Source organism: Petromyzon marinus, chromosome 32 (assembly GCF_048934315.1).
Source record: "Petromyzon marinus isolate PM22_M1 ecotype Great Lakes invasive population chromosome 32, UKy_Petmar_22M1.pri1.0, whole genome shotgun sequence".
NCBI classification, from domain to species: Eukaryota; Metazoa; Chordata; class Hyperoartia; order Petromyzontiformes; family Petromyzontidae; genus Petromyzon; species Petromyzon marinus.
The window spans coordinates 8,340,354-8,366,728 of NC_133698.1; the positions used below are offsets into that span (position 1 = coordinate 8,340,354).

General features: G+C 43.5%; 1 protein-coding gene across 3 annotated transcripts in view; it reads left to right on the forward strand.

Moving 5' to 3' along the window:
- Nucleotides 1-26,375, forward strand: part of LOC116948139 (zinc finger and BTB domain-containing protein 16-A-like) — a 65,675-nt gene that overhangs the window by 19,779 nt on the left and 19,521 nt on the right. For all 3 annotated transcript variants that reach the window (XM_032964544.2, XM_032964546.2, XM_032964545.2), the window contains exons 7-8: nt 4,294-4,388; nt 14,014-14,100. In XM_032964544.2, coding sequence (XP_032820435.2) covers nt 4,294-4,388; nt 14,014-14,100 — 182 coding nt within the window. The remainder of the gene's footprint in view (nt 1-4,293; nt 4,389-14,013; nt 14,101-26,375) is intronic.

Sequence of the window (26,375 nt, forward strand, 5' to 3'; positions counted from 1 at the left end):
TAACTTCTTGTCAATTAAATACAAAACAGCAAATGATCGATAATTAAGTTATTGCGAATGCCTCTACTTCTTTCCAAAGCATTTCACAACATTTTAAAGTGTTTTAGAGGTTTGTCAGACATAAGAAGGGCATTGTTTTATTTTGCTTATCGGAAGCAATTCTTATTCTATTCTTGCATTCAGGAGATGATTGCCAATGTCAAGGCCTGCTAGCCATGAGAGGGCTTCAGGAGAACGTTTGTGTAGTTAAGCTATTCCTTCGTGGAAGGAGAGCGCAGACTGCAGTGGTTTAAAGAAAGCAATTAAAGTTACCCATGGGTTTCCATGTACGAAAATTATACTGTAATTTTGTGGACACATTTGGTTCTGAAGCTAAGCACTAAAACGTGTTGACAGTCTGAAGCTCATGCCCACAGTGTTTTTTTTCCCCCAATTTAATCTTGCAGATGTATCACAAACCACATTGCCATAACCTGCTAATGCGATTTTCCACTCACCATTTTTAGCATTGAAATTGCTTTGATAACTTTCTATTTTACAAAAATAAAACCCACAAGAATACACGTACATGTAAATAAAAAAAATGCTCATCGATAGAAAAATTGTGAAGGCAAATCTCACACCGATGTGGATTTGCATGATAATTTACAGCACGGTCCACATCTCAAATTTCTGCCTACGGATCCCCGCAGACGGCGTAGGTGTGGCTGAGGCTCCTGCAAGTTTGGGGTGAGATAGTTTCCCATAACGTGTGGTCCCCTGCACCCCGCCGCCAGTGGTCAGACGGTTGTTGCCCATGTGCCCTTTGGCCAACATAGCTTGGTTCACCGCAGACTTGTGTGCGGTGGGTGCAATGCACCCATTCAACAACACGTCCAGGCTTTGGGTGGCATAAGATTTCTTGCTATACAGCGCGCTGGGTTTAGTGTAGCGCAAAATTTGACGGTTACGCTGGGCAGATGAACACGATTAACTCCTTTCCTGTTGGCAACCGATACGGATCTTAAATCTTTGCTAAAGTAGTCTACATTTTCACGTGGAAATATGCTTACACTGGATGCCTAGCAGCCAACCTCAATTGTGTAAACATTGTCAAATAAATGTATACATTTATCAACTCGCCAAGCTTACGTTTCATAAACTCGTGCAATCAGCCGTTACATATTTCCACCACTAAAATTACAGAAGTACAATTATGATCAGTACCATAAAATAAGCGCCCCGAATAAAGGCTCCAGTATTTTTACTGAATTTTTTTCTGAACATTTTAATCTCTCATAGTTGTGTTGTTGTTACGCTGGTCCTGTAAATTGCGGTCGATTCCACCTCATTGGTGCCAGTAACACATCACTTCCCTTCGAGCTTTGAGCACGGGTAATGTGTTAATAACGCTTGTGGGCAAGCAACAATGAAGCCTGAACATTTTTGCGAGCACCATGAATGGAATGCCATACGTTCCAGAGAAAATGTTCTCAGGCTCACGACTTCTAGCAACTGCTACCTGTTTTTTTTTTACAGGTTGGCGTTATACAGTGTATATGTAAGACACGTGGTAAAAGCAGGTTTTGAGAAATTAGACGTAAAAGAAAGAAGTCCCATCCACCAAGTGTTAGATTTATTTCATTTTGAAGCACTCTGTACAGAAGCCATTTAGTAGAATGTGCATTGATGTTCGTGTTTCCTGAATTGCAATATAAATCAAAGCATCTGAGGCTGTGAATATTTAAAATGTTATGTTATCAACAAGTCTTTTCCCCAAGTTAAATGATGCAGTGCTTCTCTTCTGTCCTACGATACGATTCTTGGGTCTTAATCTTGAGTGCCAAGAGATATGTCATCCTGGCCTGACACTTTCCTCGGCCAACTCTGCCTAAGTTTATTACCTGTTGTAGTGCGTTAACAGTATAAGGCTTTGCGTGGTGTGTTAATCACACCACTACCCTTGTATGATATGCAGGCTTTAATATATACTATATCAGTCAATAAGACTTACTGAGCTCACACCTTAGTCTTGGTTGTTGTCTTTTGTATTAATGTCCTTAGTAGTTTCAAAACGAATTCTATTAATCCTGAACTTGAATGTATCTTTAACTTGAATGTTTAGTGCAACAGTGTTTACCATGGCAATCCTTTCCATGCGGGTGAATTAACGGAGCTTTAAATTGAGTGACATGTTAATTTTGTTGAACTTTTGAGTCGTCTTAATCTTAAATTGTGCGAAGCTTATTTCAGGCACACGTAAACTTTGAAACCAAAATGTATCGTGCCTTTCTTTTTGCGTGCCATTTGCAACATCACAGTCAAAACTATCGTTGGGCAACTAATAATGTTATGGGTGGGGAGGGGGCAGAGAATGTATACATTATTACAGATGCTTCGTAAAGAATGTGTTCATTGTATTTTTGCAGTGGAATGTGGAATTGTGGCGTCGCATACTGTTCTGTGCACATGCGGTTTGCAGCTGAAAACCCACAAGATTTGGATCTTGTTGACTGCACTGTAGTTTCTTTCCCAAAAAATACAAATATTTACCCGGAATCCAGGGAGATATGAAATGAAGGCATTCCAGTTTACAAAGTGTTGAGAAAAAAAGAAATGTGTTTTTTTTTGTGTGTGCAGAAAGTAAATTGAACATTTGGTATTGCGACACAGTTGCTATTCATTGAGATGGTCTAAGACCTGTTATTAATGTCCATTTGGTTTACAAGCATGTTAAGTTGCCAGATACATAAACAGTCTGAACGTTTATTTATAGCTGTGTACGGGGCAAGTTCGGTTTAATGGACAATTGATCAACAGAATTGTTTTGTTTTGCAGGCGCCCTAAGCATATTTCCATTCCTTTTTCTTTTGCATTCCCTTTGCCTTTTTCCGCCACTTTGTAACAGAAGTGTGTGGTAGTGTAGCTTGTCGAAGCCATGGTTAAAATGGACAACTTAAGCCTCTGTGACAGAGGTCATTTTCCTACAAAAATGCTTTTGTGTTTAACGTTTGGACATGTTTCCAAACTGGAGTCTTGAGATATATTTTTTTTCGCAAATGCAAACACACGTGTACAAAATGACCACACACTGCTTAAATCATGTATCCTACATATTAAATTATGTTCTTCGCAGCGCTACGCGCATTTACATGCGCGTACATTAATACCAAACGCGTCCCTTTACCTGCTTTGCACACAAAAAAAAACTCAAATTATTTCCGTCTCCTGCGCGACAAAGATGAGTTAACGTTTTTTTTCCCTCCCTTCACCCCCGGTGTCCATGCTGTAGATTTCAAAATTTATAGTGCGCCATATAAATAGGAATAGAATGGGTGTGCAGTCAGATTAATAATGCATGCCTGCTGCTCGACACACCAATGCGGTTTTGTTTTGCAGCCTGCCATTCAGAGTCGCGTTAAGCTCTTGTTGAAAGCTGCTCACTGACCTAGAACATGCCATACTGTATGAGCTCCCCCCCCCCCCCCCCGGTATGTTTTTCTCTCTTTCGTTTTTTTTTGACCGACGAACATTCTCGTAATAACTTCCCCGAGCCGCAAATGGATTTCTGTCACCGAGGGACTGAATTAGCATAGTTTAATTTCACTAATATGCCCACAAGGCGCCATGAATTTGCTCTTATGCTTAATAATTAGAAATGACTTATATTGCACGGGTCGTCGTTGTACCGTGAACATTTTTTTTTGTTAGCGAGTCGTGAAATGCGGGTACCTGGCGGATAGGTTGTGTCGCTGTGAATTGATGCGTGCAATGCTATATCGTGTGTAACGTTACTTTGCCTCACTGCAGTCGGCACATGTTTAACCCCCCAACCCTGCACACGATGTAGAGAAGCTCCATCCTGGATGCGTTTCACGTTGGCGTGGAGCCTCTCACAGTCGTTTTGCTGATGCCAATGATGGCAGAAGAGCCTCATCCACTCCGATTGGCACAGTGGGGGCTCCGTACGGTGCGAAAGGAGTTCAACGTACACTAGAGGGAACTCTTAGAGAGCCAGGTGTTTTGGCCTACTTGTCCATGCTGAAGAGCCACACTTGTGCTTAATTAGGAATTTAACTTTTATGTTTTTGAGTGCAATGATCCTGGCGGGATTTTTTTAATTTATTTTAAGGACAGAAACTCTGGTCAAATTTACCCCTGCAGTAACGGCAGAATGGCTTGACACACACTTGGGCATGCAAGGATTCCTGTACGTTATTTCACCAATTATATATATAAAAAAAAATCCGTAGAGTTTCTACAAATCCACACGTCTCATCCACATTTGTTTTTTTTGTTGTTCTGTGCCCACAGGAAGCTGCACATGGAGAAGGGCTACGCCTGCGATCTCTGCGGGAAGCGCTTCTTGGACAGCCTTCGTCTTCGCATGCATCTTCTGTCTCATTCGGGTGAGAATCCTGCCCACATTTGAGCGACGTTCACGGGGTGTTGGGTGTGTGGGGGGGGTTGTTGTGTTCGTTGCGCAGCGGTGGGTCGGAGCGGCGTGGCATCCGGCAACTGTTTAAACCGGGCTGGTATGTATTCGGTGGCGAAGGCGCAGATCCACGTCGGTCACCGGTGTCCGCTCACTTGCCCTGCAACGCCGCGGTGCCGCTGCCGCAGTTTGTGTATGCCGGTGCGCGGTCTCTCCGGCACTTGGGTTTCATGCGTTTAGCAGCTGTCGCGGGCCGCCCCAGCAACGCCGCCCGCCCGGTACCTGGCGCATCACGAAGCCCCTCCCCCCCCCACCTCTCCACGTCGCCCCTCCCCTCCTTGCCCTCCCCTCCTCCTCCCTCCCCCTCCCTCCTCCCCCTCCCTCCCCCCCCTCCCTCCTCCCTCCCCCTCCCTCCTCCCTCCCCCTCCCTCCTCCCTCCTCCCTCCCCCTCCCTCCTCCCTCCTCCCTCCCTCCTCCCTCCCCCTCCCCCCTCCCCCCCCCTCCCCCCTCCCCCCCTCCCTGTCCCCCCCTCCCTCCCTCCTCCTCCCCCTCCCTCCTCCCCCCCTCCCTCCCTCCTCCTCCCCCTCCCTCCCTCCTCCTCCCCCTCCCTCCCTCCTCCTCCCCATCCCTCCCTCCTCCTCCTCCCTCCCTCCTCCTCCCCCTCCCTCCCCCCTCCCCCCCTCCCCCCTCCCCCCCTCCCCCCTCCCCCCCTCCCTCCTACCCCCCTCCCTCCCTCCTCCTCCCCCTCCCCCCTCCCTCCTCCCCCTCCCTCCCTCCTCCCCCTCCTCCCCCTCCCTCCCTCCTCCCCCTCCCTCCCTGCTCCCCCTCCCTCCCTGCTCCCCCTCCCTCCCTGCTCCTCCCTCCCTCCCTCCTTCCCCCTCCCCTCACCCCCCTCTCCTCCCCCCCTCCCAGTGGCACATTTCTCTTAACAACGCGACCCGCGCATTGGCTCGTGCGCCGGCGCATCGTGCGTCACCACGCGTGTGCGAAGTCGCCAACCGCCCCCACGCCGCCACCACCACCACCACCGCGGCGGCGGCGGCGGCGGCGGCGCGCCACATTAAAACCGTTGGGGCAACCGACACGCCAGAGGACTGCGTGTACGAGATACAGATGTGGCAAGCGATGCCCACCTCCCAGCCCACCACCCCCGCCCACCCCGCGGGCCATTAAATTCCTACAGTAATCCAGTAAATTCATCCAGGGTGGCGGTGTGCAATTATCGTCCGCGTAGTGTGCCCCCCCCCCCCCCCCACAGCAGGCTGTGGGGAACGTGATGCGGGGCCGCTGGGTTTTTGGATGTACGGCAGTCGGTAGCCGGGGTGGGCGGCTTGCCAGAGCGGCAGGGTACAGTATGTACAGTCTGTGCCCAGCCAAGAGATTACTTGTTTCCTCGCCCCTAAACAAATAACTAACCCAATAAAACATGCTGGCTGCTGCTTGCCCGCCGCTCAATACACGACTCACGCCGGCCGCAAGCCCTCGCAAAATGCCATGAATATATCAGATCTTTAACTTGATTCCAGGGGAAAATAGAGTGTTGTGTGTGTTTTTTTTTCTCCTTAATTTATTTAGATTTTGAATGCATGCCTTATTCATACAGTCCTAAGGGAGATCTCTAATACTGTGTGAGGGTGCATACAAATTAGTGTTTTATATTGAAATTATGGCACAGGCGTTTTTATTTCTCGACAAGGGTTTTTTTTTATTTTTGTATGTAAAGCTGTATGATCTTTCCACATAACGGGCTAATTTATTTACACATTAATTTTACTTCACGAAAGGCCCCCCCCCCCCCATGCCCATGATTCATGTTTAGTGTGGTCGTTATAACAGTACATGCTGTCAGTGGGAATTGTAATGCATACCGCCACAACCTGCATGTGTCTCGCTCGCCTCTATTTCAATGCTCTTTCATTTTGAAACCCTATTGGTCATGTTCCAGTAATTTCTTTGGTGTTACTGTACACTTTGTTCTTGGCTGAGCTGCAGCGCTCACAGCATGTGCATTTTACCCCTTCCCCTGCCCATTTCCTCCTCTGCAAGAGAGAACAGCTTGTGAAATATTGATTAACCCATTCGCTGTGACTTTGCAGGCACAGATCATGCTTCTCAGCGTAAGCAAAGGATGCTAAGTACCAACTTTATGTAGCAAAAACATTTATAGCTTGCGTAAATGTAGTCTGTTGGCCTACGTGTTCCTTCTTCGTAGGGCTAATGGTGTTGCAGAGCAACAGCTATAATGTTAAATTTTGATTTAAAGCTTTCGTGGCTGCAGTAATTCATATTCTTATATATTTTATTATTTTATTGTTTGCCTTCAATGTCACTTTACCGAAAGAGCTAAGAATATAGCTATAATGTTAGCCTATGAATTGCGATATACAATTTGTTGTGCTACTTTGCTTTTACAAAGAAAATCATATCATCATACCCATTTTATTTCATCCAAAGTTGAATTATATGGAACTTGCCATGGTCGCCTTAGACCTTTATCATCCAATATCTTTATTTCTATCAGTTTTTTCTCGAGTCTTGTTAATTTTTAGCTGTTAATGCTCACATGCCAGTGACTCGTATGTACTATATTAGGTCGCTACTTCTGCATAATGTATCTGGCCTTGACAATTATTATAATGATTTGAGTAAGCGACAGTTTAATGAAATTGTTCAAGAAGTAATTTTTGCTAATTAGTTTTTTTTTCTAATCGTTGGTTCAAGATTATGCACAGACGTGTTATTGGATAAACTACAAGTCACAGAATATTGAGACATTTATTTATAGTCGTCGGTTATATGCTGATTGAATTTAAGCTGGCTCTTGGCAGGTCTCTGAAAAAGTGTGCTAAAGTTTGTGCTGGGAGAGAGTTAATAGCTAGTCACGCGCTTATAAGGAAAACTATGCTGCCTAATAGGCCATCCTGACATGCATGTCACCGTGATCTGGAGCAAGCAATGTTACGAGCTTTAAAAAGAACAGATATGGTCTTTATTTCACTTGCCACTTCACTCGTGCCGAGATGTTGCACGTAATTAATGTGGGTAGATAAATGACTTGTTGATATACAGCCATAATGCATGTAAGCAGCTGTACGGGCTGCTGCGGTCTTACAAAACAAATCTTGATATATTCCTTTTATTTACTTGGCAAGTAAAATACAAACCTCATTATTTATCCAGCACTCCCGTATTACTTATGTTAGACAAAAGAGCACAGTTTTTAATTATCCTTTTTAATTAATATTTTTATTTGTTTTTAATTAAATTTGATTACTGTCTTGCATGGCACATAACTCGTCCGGTACAAAATGTTTTGAAGGATTAGGGGAGAAAAAACATCCCAGCGTCTATTTCAATTTATATTCTTTTGCCTGCGGTTTGTGAATATTTGAAGGGTTATCACTTCAAGATTGGTGCACAGAATAGAGTTGGTACATATATTAAGTATAATGTGTTTTCTAAGGTGGTTCATTGCTCAGTTGCTCTGCCAAGCATCTCAAGCTGATTTTTTTATCTGTTGACTGTACTGACTGGCTGTTGGTTAAGTGGGCGGGCAGGCTGCCTGGCTAGGAAGGTTCCAGGGTTTAGTAAACACGCAGTGTTTGGGAGGTCAAAGTGACCTCATTGGCGAGCACTCGGCTGATTCAGACATTGCACGATGTCCTATTGGTAGGACCGCTGCTTGGCAGGGCACATCTGCATGATAAAGCATAACTGTTATGTAAATGTATCTCAAAGCAGACCGCTTTGCGCTTTATGGCATCTGAATCAGGTTTCCATATGAATTTCATGTTTTCGTAACATTTTATGACCATTTCGTCTGTATTGGTAGCAAAGTGATAAAAATAGTTACTGATAATTTTTGGAGTTTTTACTTTTGAGTTATGAGGCTTTTTTCTTTTTTTAAACGTAGGTTATATGGGCCGCTTAATTTTGTGTTGGCTTTATATTGTACCCGTTAAACATAAATAATGTATTGGTAAGCCTAGAAATCTCTTTGTTTTAGGATGGCTTCCAAAACAATACCTCACTGTTGTTTAATAGCAAAGGCACACACATCTGTACAACAATATTATTACCTTTGCAGATTAATTTCCTCGGCCTTTTTATAGCTTTGCTTCAAGGATGACCTGCCGTGGATGTTTACCACTTTATTTTATTGCAAAGCCGTGCAGAGTGTGGAAGAAGATGTATAATATTTACCATGCCACTAATAAACTGGCCTCCCGTGCAGCTGTGTGGAATTTGGAATGGGATGGATGCACTTTGGCCCACACTAAGGAGGCGAAGTTGCTCAATAACCACATGTGCCATTTAAAAGTTGGTTTTGTGTTCTGTTTATGACCTCTTTGAACAGGAAACTGGCAGAGACACTTACGAAGCCTTCCACCTGTTTACATACGTCTCATTACCGTCTTTTCTGTTGACTGGGTACGACATTATTGGGTCACACTGTTTGTATCTTCTCATACGAGGGCATATTTTATTTTTATGTAAAATGAGTAAGGAAGCCTTTTTTTTAGAATAGTCACAGATTCAGAATGGTCTTAGCTCTCTTGCTGATTTTGAGTCCTTCATATCAATCACTCTGGGCAAACAAAATACGTTTTTTTTAAAGCAGCATGTCGCTCTGGCTGAACACAATAGAATTTCAGTTGCGTTGTGTTAAATTGTACACCGTGTTTGACCAGGTTTTGTTGGGGATGTAGGCGGGATTGTTTAGTATTAAAGTGATGCAGGATCGTAACCGTTGCCCTCATGTTGATAGCAATTGACAGGAAGTTTTTCTAGTGCGGTGAAATTCGCATCCGTCACAGCAATTTATAATTGTACTGTGATTATATGTCGGTGCAGTCCTCTTTTCTTTTTTTAGTGCCCAAAGAAGAAAGCAAAAAGCAGTCGCCAAACTGACAAGATATTCATTGGCAAAAAGTGTGTGTGCGGGAGGGTGGTCGTTAATATCTTTCTGGCAGTGCCACAGTACTTGTAGTTCACAGCTGTTGTTTACATCTGTTATAAGACTGCATAAACGATGGGCCAAAGGAAGAAGTGAGATCATCCACCGGAATGGTGAGCAATCAATCAGCATCTAGACTTTCACAACCCACATTCCACGATGGTGAACTGCATAATAAATGCCTTATATCGTAACTTTTCCCCCTTCCCCATTGGTAATCATGTATTCCGTAAGTGGGGTATAAATTGTGGCGTTCTAGCAAAATTTCAATTGTTATAGATCAGTAGCTTTTTTAAATTTCGAATTTAGATTTTTGACAGTACCCTTGTACTTCTTACAGGGTTTAATAACACATGAGTATGCAAAAGTGTAACAGTACGGGATGCATAAAATAAACACATGTTTACGTAAAAATCTTGTACTTAAATGTTATTAGTTTCATCAAATTTTATTGACAACATTTAACCGGTCTCCCACCATTTCACGGCAGATAATAACAGGAATAAAGTTGCAAAATATAGTTCCGTACTTCATTCAAACCCAAACAAAAGTATGTGCGCACGCAAATAAGAAACTTAAAGGCCTAGAGCACCTGCCATGGGTGACCTAAAGTGGACTGACACTGTATCACAGGCCAGCTGCCTCAGAGTTTCCCGTGGGCTTTTTGACCTGCTCAGGATGTTGTTAGATCTGCATGCCGATAATCCCGCTTCCCTCTGGCTCCGGAAGAGCCAGGGTTAGTCTGGCTGCACAGGACGTACATACAAGAAATCCCTCGGGGGCGTTACAGGGATTTTCTTTTGTCGTAGCTAGGCCGCAATTATGAAGAGTCGAGGAGCACATGTAAGAAAAATCGTCGAGGGCTTCTTCTGGTCAGGCACGTGTTACTGCAAAGATAAAGATCCCCCCCCCCCGTATAGCCTTAACAGACCATTGGGGCAAGTGCTGTTAGCGAGTAGCACCTATGAAGGCTGGCACGGCACACGAGGCAGGTGGGTGGCCAGCACCACGCCCGGCCACCTTTGTCTCCCCAGTGACGTTGTTTTTACACACCGCATCAGGATACTAATTTGAGGCTGAGTCGACCTAGGAGAGGCCCAGAACCGGTTCAGATAATCGTCACTGATGTTGACCGTGAATCGAACTCGGGTCGTCAGGTTCAGAGCGCGCTAACCGCTACACTACTGCTGGACATGTATGCTGGGGGGAGCATGGGATGACTTGGCCCCGTGAATAGGGCCACCAAAAGAGGCACCCACCAGAGGCACCATGCGTTCACAGCAGGGCATGTGGCGTGCACAGCACATGGGGTGGGGTGGCACGGTATTAAAACATTTTCCCACTCCCCGAAATCAAAAACGCCCCCTTCATGTAGTAAGAGCTTGCTTGAATCCATAAAATAAAAATAGACCTTAATTATGCCCTGCTAACAGATTTCACAGTGATATTTAACATTGTTTAGATTTTCTTTTCCTGCGGCAGATAGAGAAAAAAAATCATATTTGCATTTTGATGTATTATTTCTCTAGTGCCCACTTTGATTTAGTAGGTAATTTTAAGCTGCTGTTTGAAAATGAGTTGGCGTTATGTTCACCTTGCTACATGTGGTATATAGAATTGAGGTTCAAAGAAGAGTGTTACTTGTTTCGAGATGTGTTTGTAGCTTGGAATTCCAACCAGGGGAAATGTGATCTCTGGTTTGCCTACTCCTGATGGAGAAAAACACATTACCACAGGAAAGTGGCCGTAGCATGCTATCATTTTACATGTACCGTATATAGTAGCTTGTGTTGCAGCCTGCCGTTTAAAACCATTTATTCCCTTTACACGTAGACCTTCAAATACATGCGCACAGCTCCACTTTCAACAGCCAAAGATGCGGCCATTCCTGCATGGACGCTTTTAAACTGGAGGGGGGGGGGGGTCCACTTAGTGCATGGCAAAATTGGATTGGGAATTGGTAACAAATTTGAAGTCAAATATTGGCAGGACCTCGTAGAACTTTCTGTAACCCAGAACTTAAAGTACGCAGGTGGCTGAATGGGAAGAGGCCCCATTTAACGTAACACGAGTGGTGTTTTGGGCTAAAGGCTTGGCCAGACCCCAAGCCAATGATCATTACCACGTGTTCGGGGACTATTTATTGCTCACAGTTGGCTATAAGCCCTCGCTACATCCCGGTTACATTCTTCCTTGACAGTTTTGTCAGGTCATGTTTACAATGCACTGAAAGAAGTGTAATGCCGTGCGCTATGGTATGGTATGCTGTACGTCATGTTGCCACGAGTGCCGCAAATGGCCTTTAATTCTGGACCGGCGCATGCGTACGATGCTGTGGGGATCTGGTGCGTTTGTGTGTGCTTTTTTTCTTGTTAAATGAGTTGGTCAAAAAAAAGTGTGTTTGGCGTTCACAAGTCAAAAGTAGGTTTATTTATATACTGTGTACATTCCGTTAGTGTTTTTTTACTTGCGTATTGTTTTTCAGGGTCTATGCCCATTTTTGCATTGGTGCTTTGGGGTCGAGCTCTAAGATTCTGCTTAACGAATTGCACTGTTATTCCAGCAACCCGAGTTCGATTCCCTGCCCTGGCTGACCTCAGCAAGGTGATATCTGAATCAGTCTTGTGTCAACCTCCTCCCAATTCACAACGCCCTGTGACGAACAAGGCCATGGGGGGGGGGGGTCTTCATTCAGCAGTAGATTGATAACAGGCTGTAAACCATTACGAGTGTTTTAATGTACATGCTTCACGTAATAGGTATATTTAAGGATATTTAAGGGAACATTGTTTAACCACGATGTGATATGTGGTATATATTACGTAAACATTCATGTCCTATGTTATTTATTGCCTCTGTGGCCAAGTGAAAATTGAATTTAAATGTTTGAATTCCTTATGCGGTTGGACTGAGATTTACTTTTAAACGTAGGTCCTTGGGACTGTGTTTTCTTTACATACCCCCTGACACCACCTCCTCTGCTTTCAGTCGTGAGTATGAGTTACCGGGTGATTTGTAAGTGATCAGACTTGCTTCATGCCTGGCGGGCGGGGAGACGCTAACCCCCAGGGTTGGACGTGTCGGGGTTGGGTGTTTACAGAATGGCACACACTCCTGGTTTAAGAGAGCGGAGAGAAAAACCCGGCTGTCCTTTTTCCAGCTCTGGAAAACACCGGATGATGGCACTTTCTATTCCTGAACATCCACAACCCCGCCCCGCCCACCAACCACCCACCCATCATCGGCGACACTCCCGTGATCTAAACCTCGCTGAACCTGCATGCCAGCGCACGGCACGTGTAGATCGCAGTGTTTCTTACAGGACGGCTGCGTATTATTTCGCGTACCTATTTTAATGAGAATTAAAGTAACCCCCCGTGTATAGAATAAATGCGCATGTGCAAATGTGCAACGCGCGTGTAAGAAGGAAAACAAAATGCCACGGAACATTTTGCATGTGCTGGGACAAAGGCCATGTCAGGTTTGGCTCCGGTGCTGTAACCTTTTGCAGTGAACACGTTCCAGCATTTGGGCCCCCAGTGTTAATTGTTTACCCATGGTGTGACGCTTAAAAAAAAAAGGTTAATTATATTCATTTAGCATATTTATTCCTCTTACCATTTTTTTTGTTTCGAGCTCAAGTCTGATTTAAAAAAAAATTTGACGGCACGCGCATTACGAGTACTTTAGTACGACTTCCGTTTTCTATTTATAATTAATAATTTAATTTTTACTTTCATCATATTTGTAAAAAAAACGCATTCTTTTTCCCCCCCCCCCTCATTATGCAACATCAGCGGGACCTGATCATCTACGTTTGCCTGAATGCACGCACGCACGTGTTCATGCATTTTGCGTAGGCGCAGGGTCAATACCGTACACTTTTTGTCACGGGATGCCAAAGCCATTAGCACTAGCGAAACAAATGAGGAACTGAATTTATAACAAAAAAAACGCTTTGCAGTGCAACACATCCAGCTGCTGCGCACAAAAAAATTAGGAACCACGGCGGTTTGGGGTCTGGCCTCCAAAGTACAGTGACTGACCCATGCCAAACTTAAAGACCATTGGATATAGGCTCTAAGAAATAATATGAACATCAGAAATGGTTTAGAGTTTTTGTCGCCGAATTTTTATCCTCAATGTGTTATCGCTATGTCATGAGATGAAGAATCCATTCAGATCTCTCACATTTAGCAGTGTAATAAGCATCCTTTGTTCGAGAACAGGTCACGGAAACGGTTATAACACAATACTCCTTATGCATTCTCTGACAACAGTACTACTTATGATTTCCCTTTAACTGACGCCTGGCCTACACAGAAGGGGGTGGTGGCATTTTCCCACTCCGCCCTACCACGGAGAGTTATTTGCTTTTTCCCATTACAATACATAGTCTTATAGCCCTGCAGATATTAACAACAACAACAACAAAACTGTACTCAAGTGGCAGGAATACTTACTTTGTGCAAATGTAACAACCACAATGGACACACAATTAAATAAAATGTTATTTTTATTTTGGGTGTTCGAAACTTAGTCAAGTGCACGTAAAGGTTTGTGATGGTGGGTGGTGCGTTTCAGTTGCGCTCTTTTTATTTAAATCGTCTGCACGTTTGCTGTTTCCTTGTTTTGTTTTTAGCAAATGGGCAAAGTTACTCCTGCGAGCAGTGTGGCGCCGCATTCACCAAAGAATCCAGTCTGGAGCATCACAGGGAGGCACACAGAGGTAAAACAACAACAAAAACAACAACAACAAACCCTTTAATGAACACTCGCCGTACCTGTTGCTTTCACGAACAAAGGTTGTCGATCGAAGCGCTGCAACTTGTCAGACGAACACATGTTTATTCAAGCAAGAGCAAGCGTGATTTCTGAGGCCCTTCAAAAGTTCTTGCCGAGCTCGACGCCACTCCCATTGATTAAAGTTTCCTTTTTTTAATTGAATCGAGTTACTGTACAATACATTCCTTAAAGTCAAGTGCAGTTCAGTGCGCTCGTTGAGTGCCAAAAGAAGGCACGGTTGCTACATGATGTATATTGCATCGCATTTTGTGGCTTGGCATTATGCCAGGTAGCACAGGGGTTGGCACTTAGCCAAATCTCCTAAATAGTCACAAGCCGTCACACACAGGGTAGAGGAGGAGGAGAGAGGGGGGTGAGAGCGACACGTTATTCAGCCGTGTGGAGTTGCGATGACATTGCGCACAAAGGAGCCGTCAGAATTATAGTATTGCTATCCGCTGCGCTCTTGATCTACTGTATATCCCGTAGTGTCAACACGGTTTGTGTTTTTCTGGCCCGTGTTACGATCCGTCACCATCGTATTATTGACCTTCGCCATAGAGCTCTGCCCTGGGCTCCCTCTACAGCGCCGCCCGCCCGCCCGCCGCCCCCCTGTTTCCCCCCCACAAAACCACCCCGTGTACCCGGGCTCTCCGCCAAGAGAACATTGTGTTCCTGTGGCGCAGCGTAGATCAGAGGCAAAAAACACTGTGCGCGTCTTGGCCGGTACGGCCAGAGGCTGCTGAAAATGCGGTGGTAAAATAAGCAGATCTGTTTCCACTCCGAATACAATAAATGATGCATGAAGATGCTTTACTTTCCATCACGTCACACATGAACTGGCATCCTTTATCATTACTAATTTACGACATTAAAACCGAACTGCGACACGCGACTTGTAGCCTCTGCTCCGTGCCCACATCTGGTTTGGGTGTAAAGAGCGGTAGATTTCAGATGTGCGACGCAGTGTCAGAGAACATCGGTGCCTTTTGGAAGAAAAAAAGACGCTTCACGTGTTACGGCAACAACTCGCTGCACGCTTATGCTTCTCACGCAAATGTGCGAGTAAGGCGTGGTTTGGCTGAATGAATTGCATATTTATTAGTTGTGGTATTCAACATCAGTGTTGTGTTGTGCAGTTTCATTTGGTTGTCTCGTAGCCTAGGTCTCCTTTGAAAAAAAATATTTTTAGACTCGATGAGATGTAATCTGATATCTGTACAATATAAATATGAAATAATAAAGCATTTCGCAAAGCTCATACAATGATGACTTAACTGTGGCAGCGTTTGTGACATAACCCGCACAGATATGCCAAATGAGAATTGACTAATCCTTTGTAGCTTTGTCATTCACAGCTCATAATCCATTTGTATATTAGCTGCTGTGGTGGGCAGTAGTTATTGGAGTGGCATTAGCCACTCTGGCCATTGGGTAAGTGAAGTGGCATTGGCTTATGCCTCCGGGTATCAGGTTATAGGATGCATTAGAGTATAAGGAAAACTGAGACTTTGCATGTCCCTGTTATGGGTAATCTTGCCAGGAATACTTTTCCTCTGGGCATATTTTAATTTGTTAACAAAGCACAAGCATGTTTTTTGTGTAAAATAAATCGTACATTACAAAGCGAACAACATGCTACCGTATAGGCATTTGAAGAGCTCTGGTTTCAAAGTCGGGTGCTTCATTGGACATTGAAAGGAGTTTAAGGCATGCGTGTAGTTATTTATATAAACTTCCAACAGATGGTTTATCGAAAAAAAAGGTTTATTTGACATAGCAAAGTTATGAATCAAACAGGATGTACTTCAGCAAATTGTTCTTTCCAGAGTGCTTAAATAACAGATGTATTTAAGTACAAAACACATTTTTTCAAATACCCCGAAATAATACCACTGGGGTTTTTTAATGCTTTCTACTTTATTTTAATGTTGTGAGTCACTAGCTCAGCAGTGTACACAGGTAGTGTGCCTGCCGTGCTTAACAACTTGTTGTTCGACTCCGTGCTACTTCTGTGGCATCATCAAGTGGTCTGTGTTCAATGTCCCTGCCAGGCCTGGCCAACCCGATGATTGTGTCTGCAGGCTGCTCCAGATGTTGGCCTTGCCCTTCCGGCACTTCGCATAGACTTTGCCGCTAAACTGGGCAGCACATGCCAGCCCTCATCAGGGGTAGTTTGAAATTGATCTTTTGTGTTATTTTGTGGTTCTTACCACCCCCCTTCACCCCCCGCCCCCCACTGCTACTGCCACTGTTATTTGTGGGTTTACGTAAGAATACTCAGTAGCGTGCTTCTTCTGCCTGTGATATAACTCTTAAGCAACTGTCATGGTTTTCCCGCTTTTGATCTCCGACTCACTTGGAGGGAAACTCATAACCAACGTGAAGTGATACTAATCTGCGTGAAATATTCCATCCATTCTATGTTGATTTAATGGCCCATTATGTGCATACTGACGTGTACAAGTACACATGTATGTATGTATGTGATGGCGAATGTTATTTAAAATATACTTTATCAACAATCATTATAAAATGGCATTGCCTTATACAATTGTATCAACACTCATTATAAAATGCCTTATACAATTAGAGAGAGAGAGAGAAAAAAGAACAACCGTACAGAAGTATATGTTATAGATGAAATAAATACAGTACAGTATAGCCCAAACGTTAGCTCAGGAGCAGGTACATTTTATTACATGTTGGCGGCTGTGTGTTGTTATTCTATGCACCTTTAAGGCTATTAGGTTAGTTGTGTTTTCTTTGAGCATTTACTTTATCTGTGGTACGGTGAACAATTGGCCAGTGTTTTCGAGGAATGCCCACTCGAGCATATTGTGCAGACGTCTAAATTGGCTCCTTTTGGCCGAGGGTTCGGATGTACCGCATAGTTGCGCAGTAACAGTAGATGAGTTTATTGGGTCAAATGGCCAAAACAGCTGGTCTCAATCTTCTTTGAAGCCATTTAATTCGTTCACGGGCGCATACAAAGTTTGTTTTTCGTTGCCTACCAGCCATTAAGTGTGATTATGGCGAGTCGGGAAGTTTTTGAGAAAGTTTGCATTGTGACCTATGCACACGCGACATGTGTTTTAATTTGAAAAAAAATATTGCTTGAGTTTTTATCGATTACAATAACGTGCAAATGGGAAACGAATAGGATAATCAAACATTTTTTCAAAGGATATTGACAATATAGATTTAATCATTACGACATTTTATATATTGCATGTGTCACTTAGAGACTAAAGCTTGAAGTGCAATGCCCCGTAACTCACACGTGCCGCAGCATTACATAATGCTATATCGTGTGCATTCGACTTAGTTCAGTTTCCAGGTAAAGGCCAATGATTTAAACAAATTGTGGCTCTCTTTTGGCACGACAGACTTTTGCGAAAATACAAAGGGAAAAAAAATACGCAGAAACGGGAGAACAAGATGTACCCAATTGGTGTGACCAAACGGGGGTAAATATTACGCCTGTCTCGGCAGAGATCGTAATGTGGCGCATTTGGAATGTTGTTTTCCAAACAACTGTAAAGCCACTAACATAATAAAGCCAGCTTACAACAAAAAAAGAGACTGGAGCTTGAACGTATTAACCCTTCCCCCTCCACCACCACCACCACCGTCGCCCTCCCCCCAATGGCTCTGGCCGGAGACGCAGGGGCAGCGGTTTCCATTTCCAGGCCGCTCAGTAATCCCAGTTCCCAGCCCATTCCCTGCTGACTGCCCAGAAATTCAGCCCATTCAGGGTCCCTTTCAGCAGCCAGGGGTCAGGCCTCGCTTGACCTACCCCACTGAAAACTGGAACACCCCTCCCTTCGTCCTCCCCAAGCTCTTTGTATGTACAGTGCTACCAGCCTGGGTGAGCGGCGTTCTCATGCCTCACTTTTTAATTCACAATTGTAAGGATTCCCGTTGTGTCTTGTTGCTTTGTGGCTCAGTCTTTGGCATTCATCAAGGGTTCATCCCTCATAGTAAAGAGGGAAGAGAAGGGAGTGGGGTGGGGCATGCAATGTATTCAGCAAAAGAGATACGTTATACTTATTAACTTATGCAATGTAAACATTGGCTACAAAAAGGCCATAGTTCCAGACCGTGAAACGCGTGTGTGTGTGTTTCGGAGGACAGAATGTATCTTCGTTTGTGGTACTTTACGAACCGGGCAGAATATTAGATTTGACCTCATTGCAATAGAATGGGGGAAAGTGTTGAAAATATCGCCCAAACTTTTTTGTGCGTTTCAATTGTCCACTGTTTTTGCACTGGCCCCCCACCCAAATGTGCATTTGGCCTGGGTAAAAAAAAAACCAAACTCTGACATTCCATGCTGACCATGCTTTCCGGTGGCTGACTGCAGATTAAAGCTGCCTTGTCTCGTGTTACAGCCTCCAGTGAGAATTCACGGGGAGATTTACAGAATACAGGTTGTGGCAACGGGTTAGGGATTTAAGTTGTTGTTTTTCTCAACGTTGCCAGTTTGTAAAGAAAATGCCACTGTAATTTTTCTTGGTATCCTGTCTGCATTACTGCTTTACAGAGAAAGGAAGTGTGTTATCTAAGATTTGTGCAATGCGTATCGTTGCTGTCGAAGCTTATTCAAATGTGTACCATACATTAAAAAAAGTAATTTTTTTTTTAATACGGGGCATTCACAGAATTTGTGAAAATTAATAAACATGTTCTCTTTGTTGAAACTAGTTTTCTAGTGTAGAATGCTTAGTGTCAGCCTCAGCTGCTTTACAGGCTAAATTTAGCATGTACTGCACACACATCTTCCCCTCCCATCGAACGGATAATGACTTTACAGTAGGGAAACACCGCCGCCTCCGACTTTCCCATCCTAACCCTGCTTTGTCCTCTAGCACCTCCAAGTGTCAACATGAAAGGCAGTAGGCAGCATCGGTGCGGGATGGATAGCTTCCCATTATAAGGGGAAGCATCTTGTCACTGATAGCATCTCTGGAAGGCTGACAGATGACTAGCAAGCCGAGAGCCACCACCTCATTAAATGAGCCTGTGAGGAACAGCTGCCCCGGGACTTAAAAGGGCCCACGACTGTAATGTGCAGAAACAAAGCAATTGAAGAAGTACTGCCATGCATGCGTTAACCCGTTCCATCTTACAAGAGTTTGCCTTGCGATGGCATGCGCTCCCAGCATTCGGGGCATCCAGTGTACGTCTATTTCACAGTTTGCCTTTGCGCAGCGGTAACCTGTGTTCTGTTTAGTCGCGATTCAGGCATTTAAGGCACAAAAAAACACATTTATGTTAATCTTACTCTTTAAATTTGGATGGTGTTGGGTTTTGACACTTCCCCCTCCCCCCCCCAAAGCAGGAAAAATGTCCAATGCACTTTTGCGTTTTATTGATTTGCTTTATGCTTTAAGATATTTGGCGCAGTGTGGCGCGCACTTTACAACGACAAACCAATTCAATATTGGAAAACGTTTTCAGTACAATATGTCTGGCACATCGGAGCAATGAGAACGGGGGTTGGCTTTTATTTATTTTGTTATGTGAGAGCGATGCCGAGACATTTCAATAGAATTAACCAAAGCCATTACACTCGCGGAAACACGATTTGGTTTACGTTATCTTTTTTTTTTTTAATGCATTGATGTTCACGTATCTTTAAAAACCAAATATCTGGATTTATAAACGTGAATGCGTTGAGCTGACAAAGCAACATGCGTCTTTCCCTCTGCCCGGGCAAAGCAGTGGGAACAAAAGGCAAACAAAGGGTTTCATTGGGGGTTTGGCAGTGTTTGCAGGGAGTTAAGCACAGGCCACTGTATATGTTTATCAGTCAGTTCGTAGCTGTAAATTGTCCTCCCAGATGAAAAAAAAACTTGTTGCGTCTTGAACATGTTTACCATTGTCTTCGCTATGGACAACCCCCCCCCCCACTTCATGCAGTATTATTATCATTATTTTTCTTCTGGCATTTAAACTACACGCTTGCAATGATAGGGGTGAGAGAGAGAGAGAGAGACACACAAAGTTAGGCTTGGAAGCGAGCATAGTGTGACGCATTTCGCCCTTCATAGGGATGCTAAAGCCAGCTCCGCAGCATGCTGATGTTAGTGATGCGACAACATTCACACGTGGGCAAAGCTGCCGGTACGCTAAGCTCTGTTGCCGGCCGCCTCAACCCGCTAACTGTCTTGCTCTTACATCGAGATGTGGTTTTTTTTTAATCTTTGGACCTAATCTGCTTAGACTACTGAATTTGGTGGGCAGCAGGAAACATACAAAGATTCTAGTTTCATTCAGCATGGGCCTTGATATTTTGACACGCGTGACCTACCGTTGACCCTGAAAAATACCTTTTTTTCCCCGTACAGCACTTAAATGAGTGTTTTATGTGCTTTAGTGCCACGTTATTAAAATGTGACCATGCATGGCATGTATTAACTTTAATTACCAAATGCGACCTAGGTGAATAGAAACCACCGCTTCTAACACTTTTCCCAAAGCATACTGAGCGTTATTGCGAAATTTATGCGTGCGGCTACGAGGTTAATGCGTCTGTAATTTAAATAGGCTTTCAGTTTTAATTCCAGGGTTTTTTTTGTACCCGTTTCAAAATTGTTTTAAAGATAATATTCTTTTTTCATTCAGGAGTTCTATTTTCAGCATCTTTTTTCTTTTCTTTTTAAAATCATATTTCACAGATCTCACGAAATGTAACAAGGGTGCACGCCCACTTGTAAGCGACTTTTGAACCAGTTGGTGCTCTTTGGGATTTTGTGTAAGTGTTCCTGCGATTATTATTAATTTAATGACTCAATGTGTAATGTGTTCTTGTACTAAGCCACTGCATTTAGCTGCAAGGCATCAGCACATATCCTGTTTTAGAAGGAGGCCCTGGGGGTACGCTCATATTATGTGCGTGGTCAGTTTGACCGTGATACAAGTACATGACGGCCTGCTCCAGCAAATAGTTCTGGCACGATGACTCTGCATCTTGCCCAATATCCCCCCCCCCCCCACTAGCCTCCCCTCTAATGGATAGGGCTTCGTGAAATGATTTGGCCCCACTGGCAACATGGATTACATTTTGCATTGGTCACACGTTAAATTCAGATTGGTCATGTGTGGAGTCGAGATGAGCACACTGCCCCCCACCCCTCCAATATTAATCTGCCATCTACACGAAATAAGAAAATACATGGTCATAGTTCAGAGAGTCGTGCTACTGGATGGACTGTGCACATATCCACAATTGGAAAAAAAAACAGTGCAACACAGTCGAATTGGTAAGGCCTGTCTGCCTGGATGAACTTTGATTAGTTTCTAAGTATCTTTTTGTTCCTTCATTCCATGTCCAGGAAATAGATAATAAGAGGTAAGGGGATGGTCATTGATGGAGGTGACTTGAGCGCCTATTTTATCTGTACTCTTCTGAATTTGTCTATGCATAGGAAATACTTGTTCACAGTGCTTTCTTAAACCAACTGAGAGACGTGCAATCTTTGAGGTTTTGCATCTCTTTTGTAAGGGTGACCTAGTTAATTTAAGAATGCCTTTAAGAAAGTCTTAATTACAAATCATTGAAAATGCCTTAATTAAGTACAAGAACTGCATTATTGACTTTCTCAGAGAGAGAGAGAGAAGAACGCCTTACACTTTCAAGTGTCTGGTGCAGTGGTGTTTCACGAGCACTTGTGTCCATGGGAATGGGATGTCGCAAGCATTCTGGTATCGTCTGGCTTTGACAACGACCAGATTGTTTGTGATTGTTTGTGTAAGCCAAGCCTGCATCCTGCACTAATTGTGCCAAATAACAAGCACATGTGCTAAAAAAAAAAAGGAGCGGGGCTTACAGGTTGTTCACGAGTGTCTTGCGCCACAAAAGATAAACCTTTGTGAGTTTTCAGACAAATTAATTTTAGTACTTGTTGCACCATTGTGTTATACTTACCAAAACATGATGTTTCTGAATGTGGTAATGCTGATTTCTGTTTCTTTATTCTTCTGACCACGATTCATCAGTATTCCCCACAACCTTTTCACGACTTTCATGAGCTTTATTCTGCGTTAGATATTTGTTGCCAACAGCCACGATCAATCCACTGCTGGATGAAGGCTTCCTTCCGCATGTTGTCACCAGCCCTCGTGGTCTCGCCGATGCCGTTAGCTGCCTTGTTGCTGCACCTTTGTACTCAAGTCGCATCATCTCTCTGTGCTGCTCCTTCCTGTCGGACGTCTTGTCCATTGGACCATCATCGTTCCTCTCAGCGACGTCCTGCCCATGCATTGGTTTTTCTGAACCACGTTTGTTCTGTTCTGGCTTTTAGCGTGTCTCTCTCCGTCGCTCTTTGTTGAATGTTTCAGTTTTTGTTCTGCTTTCTTTGGCACTGTCCATGTGTCTGATGTTTTGCCATCGTAGTTAATATGCACCAATTTACATCTTTCCTTTAGGCATATTGTTGAAGGATGCCTTTTTAATTATGCCAGTTTTTCAAAATCACTCCATCCAGATCTAGCTCACCCCTTTAATCTCACATTTGATCCCAGTCGACATTCAAAAATTACCCAATTGGAGCCAATGGCATTTTAAATTAGTTTACAGTTAAATTCCTATTTTTTTGCACTGATCGGGGAAAACTAGGGGTGGGTCCCTATTATCTGTGTTTTTGGCCACATTTTCTTCTTTGATTCAAATAAAGTAGCATAAATAAATGTGGATAATAGAATGACTGACATACTACTGAAATTCATAATAAAGGTTTTTGGGTTAGATCGCGTTATTTATAAATGTGTCGTAACCCTCTACCTCCCGACACGGCCAATCAGCAAAAAAGTGTCACGTTGACAAAAGATAAATAGTTCACTACTTTAGCTCACTGGTGTGTTGAAGAGTGAATACACAACATTTACAGTTTGAGTACGACGTTTCGCTGGTAATTACATCCAGCATCATCGGGCAATTCGCCAGAATAGTAAAGCCCTCGCTTGCTCCCGGTCTTAAATAGAGCAGCAGGGTGACGTCATCATTTAACTCATGTAATTACCAGCGAAACGTCGTACTCAAACTGTAAATGTTGTGGATTCACTCTTCAACACACCGGTGGGCGAAAGTAGTGAACTATTTGTCTTTTGTCAACGTGACACTTTTTTGCTGATTGGCCGTGTCGGGTGGTGGAGGGTTACGACACAATTATAAATAACGCGATCTAACCCAAAAACCTTTATTATGAATAATATTGGTCGCGAAAGCCTACGTGTTAAACATACTACTGAAAGACCACTTCTGGGTCAATTTTGGATTAAATGCGCAGATTTTCTTTTTACAGATAAATTCATTTAAAGTGACGTGTGGGGATTTTTTCTTATTCGCAAAAAGCAGATAATAGGATACATTTGTCGTCACTATGTTCGTACACTTATCAGCACTTGAGTGCAGATAATAGGTTGAATGATAAATCACAAGCGAGATTTTGTAGCACATCTGGGCCAATTCTCACTGGGTTAGCAGCATGATCAATGCAGATATTGTGATAAATTTACCATCACTTGCAGGTTACTCCTATTATCTGTGAAATATGGAGAACATCTGCAAAAACAGAAATCATAGGAAGGTCTGCAAATCTGTTTGAGGTTGCGGGGGATAATGTGCAGCGGGTGGTAGGAGGTTAGATCAAATTGGTTTTGTTGGACCGCATTATCTAAACCCTCAAACACTTCAAGATGCCTTCACGTGCTCCATCTAAACTCTGTCCTGTGACATGTGTGTGAGCAGTGGTGATGATGCGTATCTTTAAATGGGTGTATGTACAGTGCTTAGTTAAAAAAAAAGATTATCAATGAGCAATTGGTGCCATGAGGAGATTGGCGCATCCCCATATTTATGTAAGTACGGTCAGAAATGAAGAGTATTTGCTGTTTATTTTCATACTTGAACCGCAATATTTTTACATCACTGCCTTTAAAACAGGTACGATCCATTTTAATATTGCAGTGTGTATGTGTCCGTGTGTTCTATGGCATAATGTGCACGTCAATATACCATAATATTGAAAGGATTTCTCCCTGCAGGGATATCCCTGGACATTAATTCTCTGGTGTGTGTCCTTTGACTAAGGTATCTGTCTTCCTGCTGTATATGAGCCTTTGCATCGGATTTCATTTTTGTGTAGTTCCCCCCCCCCCCAAGAATGGATATTGAATTGAGTGAGAGCAATGCTCGTAATGCATTCTTTAAAATCAAATTGCTGCGCATGTGAAAACTGTTTAATTGGCACGAAACCACCCACATTAAATACATATTCCGCCTGCTAAATACGAATAAAAAATGAACTAATTAGCAGTGCAACGTACGTCGGGTTTTATTTGCCCATTGTGAACTCTGGGCGTGCGTGTTACACGTAATGCATTACATAGTTTACGTACGTGTTTTATATGCAAATAATGCTTAAATCGCGACATTATTGTAACACGTAACAGTTTGAATCTTGACTTAAAGCTTTCGGTAAAGTCAAGTAGATATTACATGACTTTACCGAAAGACCCAAAGAATATGAGTACATAACAGATTATACTCTTTGGTTTTTTTCGGTAAAGTCACGTAGGTAAAATAAAATAAAAGAAAACAATTAAATCACGACTCCGAAACGTCGTGATATAATTGTTTTATTTTATTTTACCTACGTGACTTTACCGAATAAAACCAAAGAGTATGAATCCTTGCAGTCACGAAAGCTTCAAATCTAGAAAACAGAAGTTTGTTTTGTGTATCTCTCCGCAGCATGAAGGGCCACAGGTTTGTTAGTTAAAATGTTTTCCTGTCCATATACTTAAATTATAACGGACTTGCAATTAACTTGGTCTTGTGATAGTTGATATATCAAACGTCGCAGTGATTTGCTGCTCCATCTCCTGTGCACAGCCCTTTCCAGTGATGGACATTTCACATTCCTATGGCCAGTGGGGGGGATGGCGGGGTGTCTACCGAGAAACCAACCACTCGACTTCCCCACAAAGTGGTATTCGTTTTTATCGACTCCAGAGAGATGATGGGCTGAATCAACCCCCAGCCAGAATTTGAGCTATATATACTCGTACACAATAGACTCCACCCCCCCCCCCCCATTTGACTGCGTGTTTATTTTAATATCCCAACCCCCTCGTATAATTTAAATTCATTTCCCCTCCTTGTTCGCGCTGCTTGTAGCGCGTACCCTCTGGTGTGAGGCTGGCGGTGGCCGCGTGGTGAATCTGTGGTGGGTTGTTTTAATTAGCCGCTGTGTTTTTGGCGTCCGTGTTTGTGCACGGGGGCTTGCGCGGAGCGACGCACGCGAGTGAGGAGAATGCTAATCTCTAGATTTTCCCCTCTCAGCTTAAACGCGCCTCCCTCTCCCACGGGCCTTTCCAAGCGCACGGGGTTCACAACCCCAGAGAGACGTGCGTAGCTCAAAGGGTCGGCGAGAGATGATTTACGAGTACGGAATACAAAATAACCATTCTCATTAAAAAGCCAGAAACCACTGAATAATACAATAAATGGTATTCTTAACCCCTTGGTACATTACAGGCCAATTTGTGCGTGTGCGTATTCCAAAGGCATGGCAATTAACATATTGATTTTTGCTGCGTATCAGTAATTTCATATTATTCTTATGCAGATGATTTCAGTGTGGGTTTTGGTGATTTAAAAAATAAGTAAATCGGCTAGCATTTTACTACTGTTTCCCAAACCTACCATTCTTAATTAACATGTTTTTGTATATACACTACATAACATCCTCTGTTTGCGCACCATAAATGAATCCGCTTTTTTCATGTTTCTTCCAAAGCACGTCGTAACGGTAAATTAAGAGACACGGTCGCTTTTGAAATAGGTGCTTGTGCAATGCATAGCACGCTCTCTCTGTGCCTGCACTGTCATTATTCAAATGTAAAGAATTCGTATGCTATTAAAATACGCCGCCCTGGCCACTCACATTTCAACAGATATGTGCGGTGTTTTGCACTGTGATTGTGCGGCCCCATTACGTGGTTCGTGGTCCACGGAATTGGCCTTGCTCGAGTCCAACCCAGCAGGCGCCCGCTGTGTTTAGCAACTGTGCTCTTAAGTGTTATGCACTGCGTTCGCGAACAAAAAAAAAACACGTTTAAAAAAAATTGTCATCGTTAACGATTTATTGTATCGTGCAAATGTAGCAAATGTGTACCATTGGTCGTATATGCACGATATTATGTCGACAT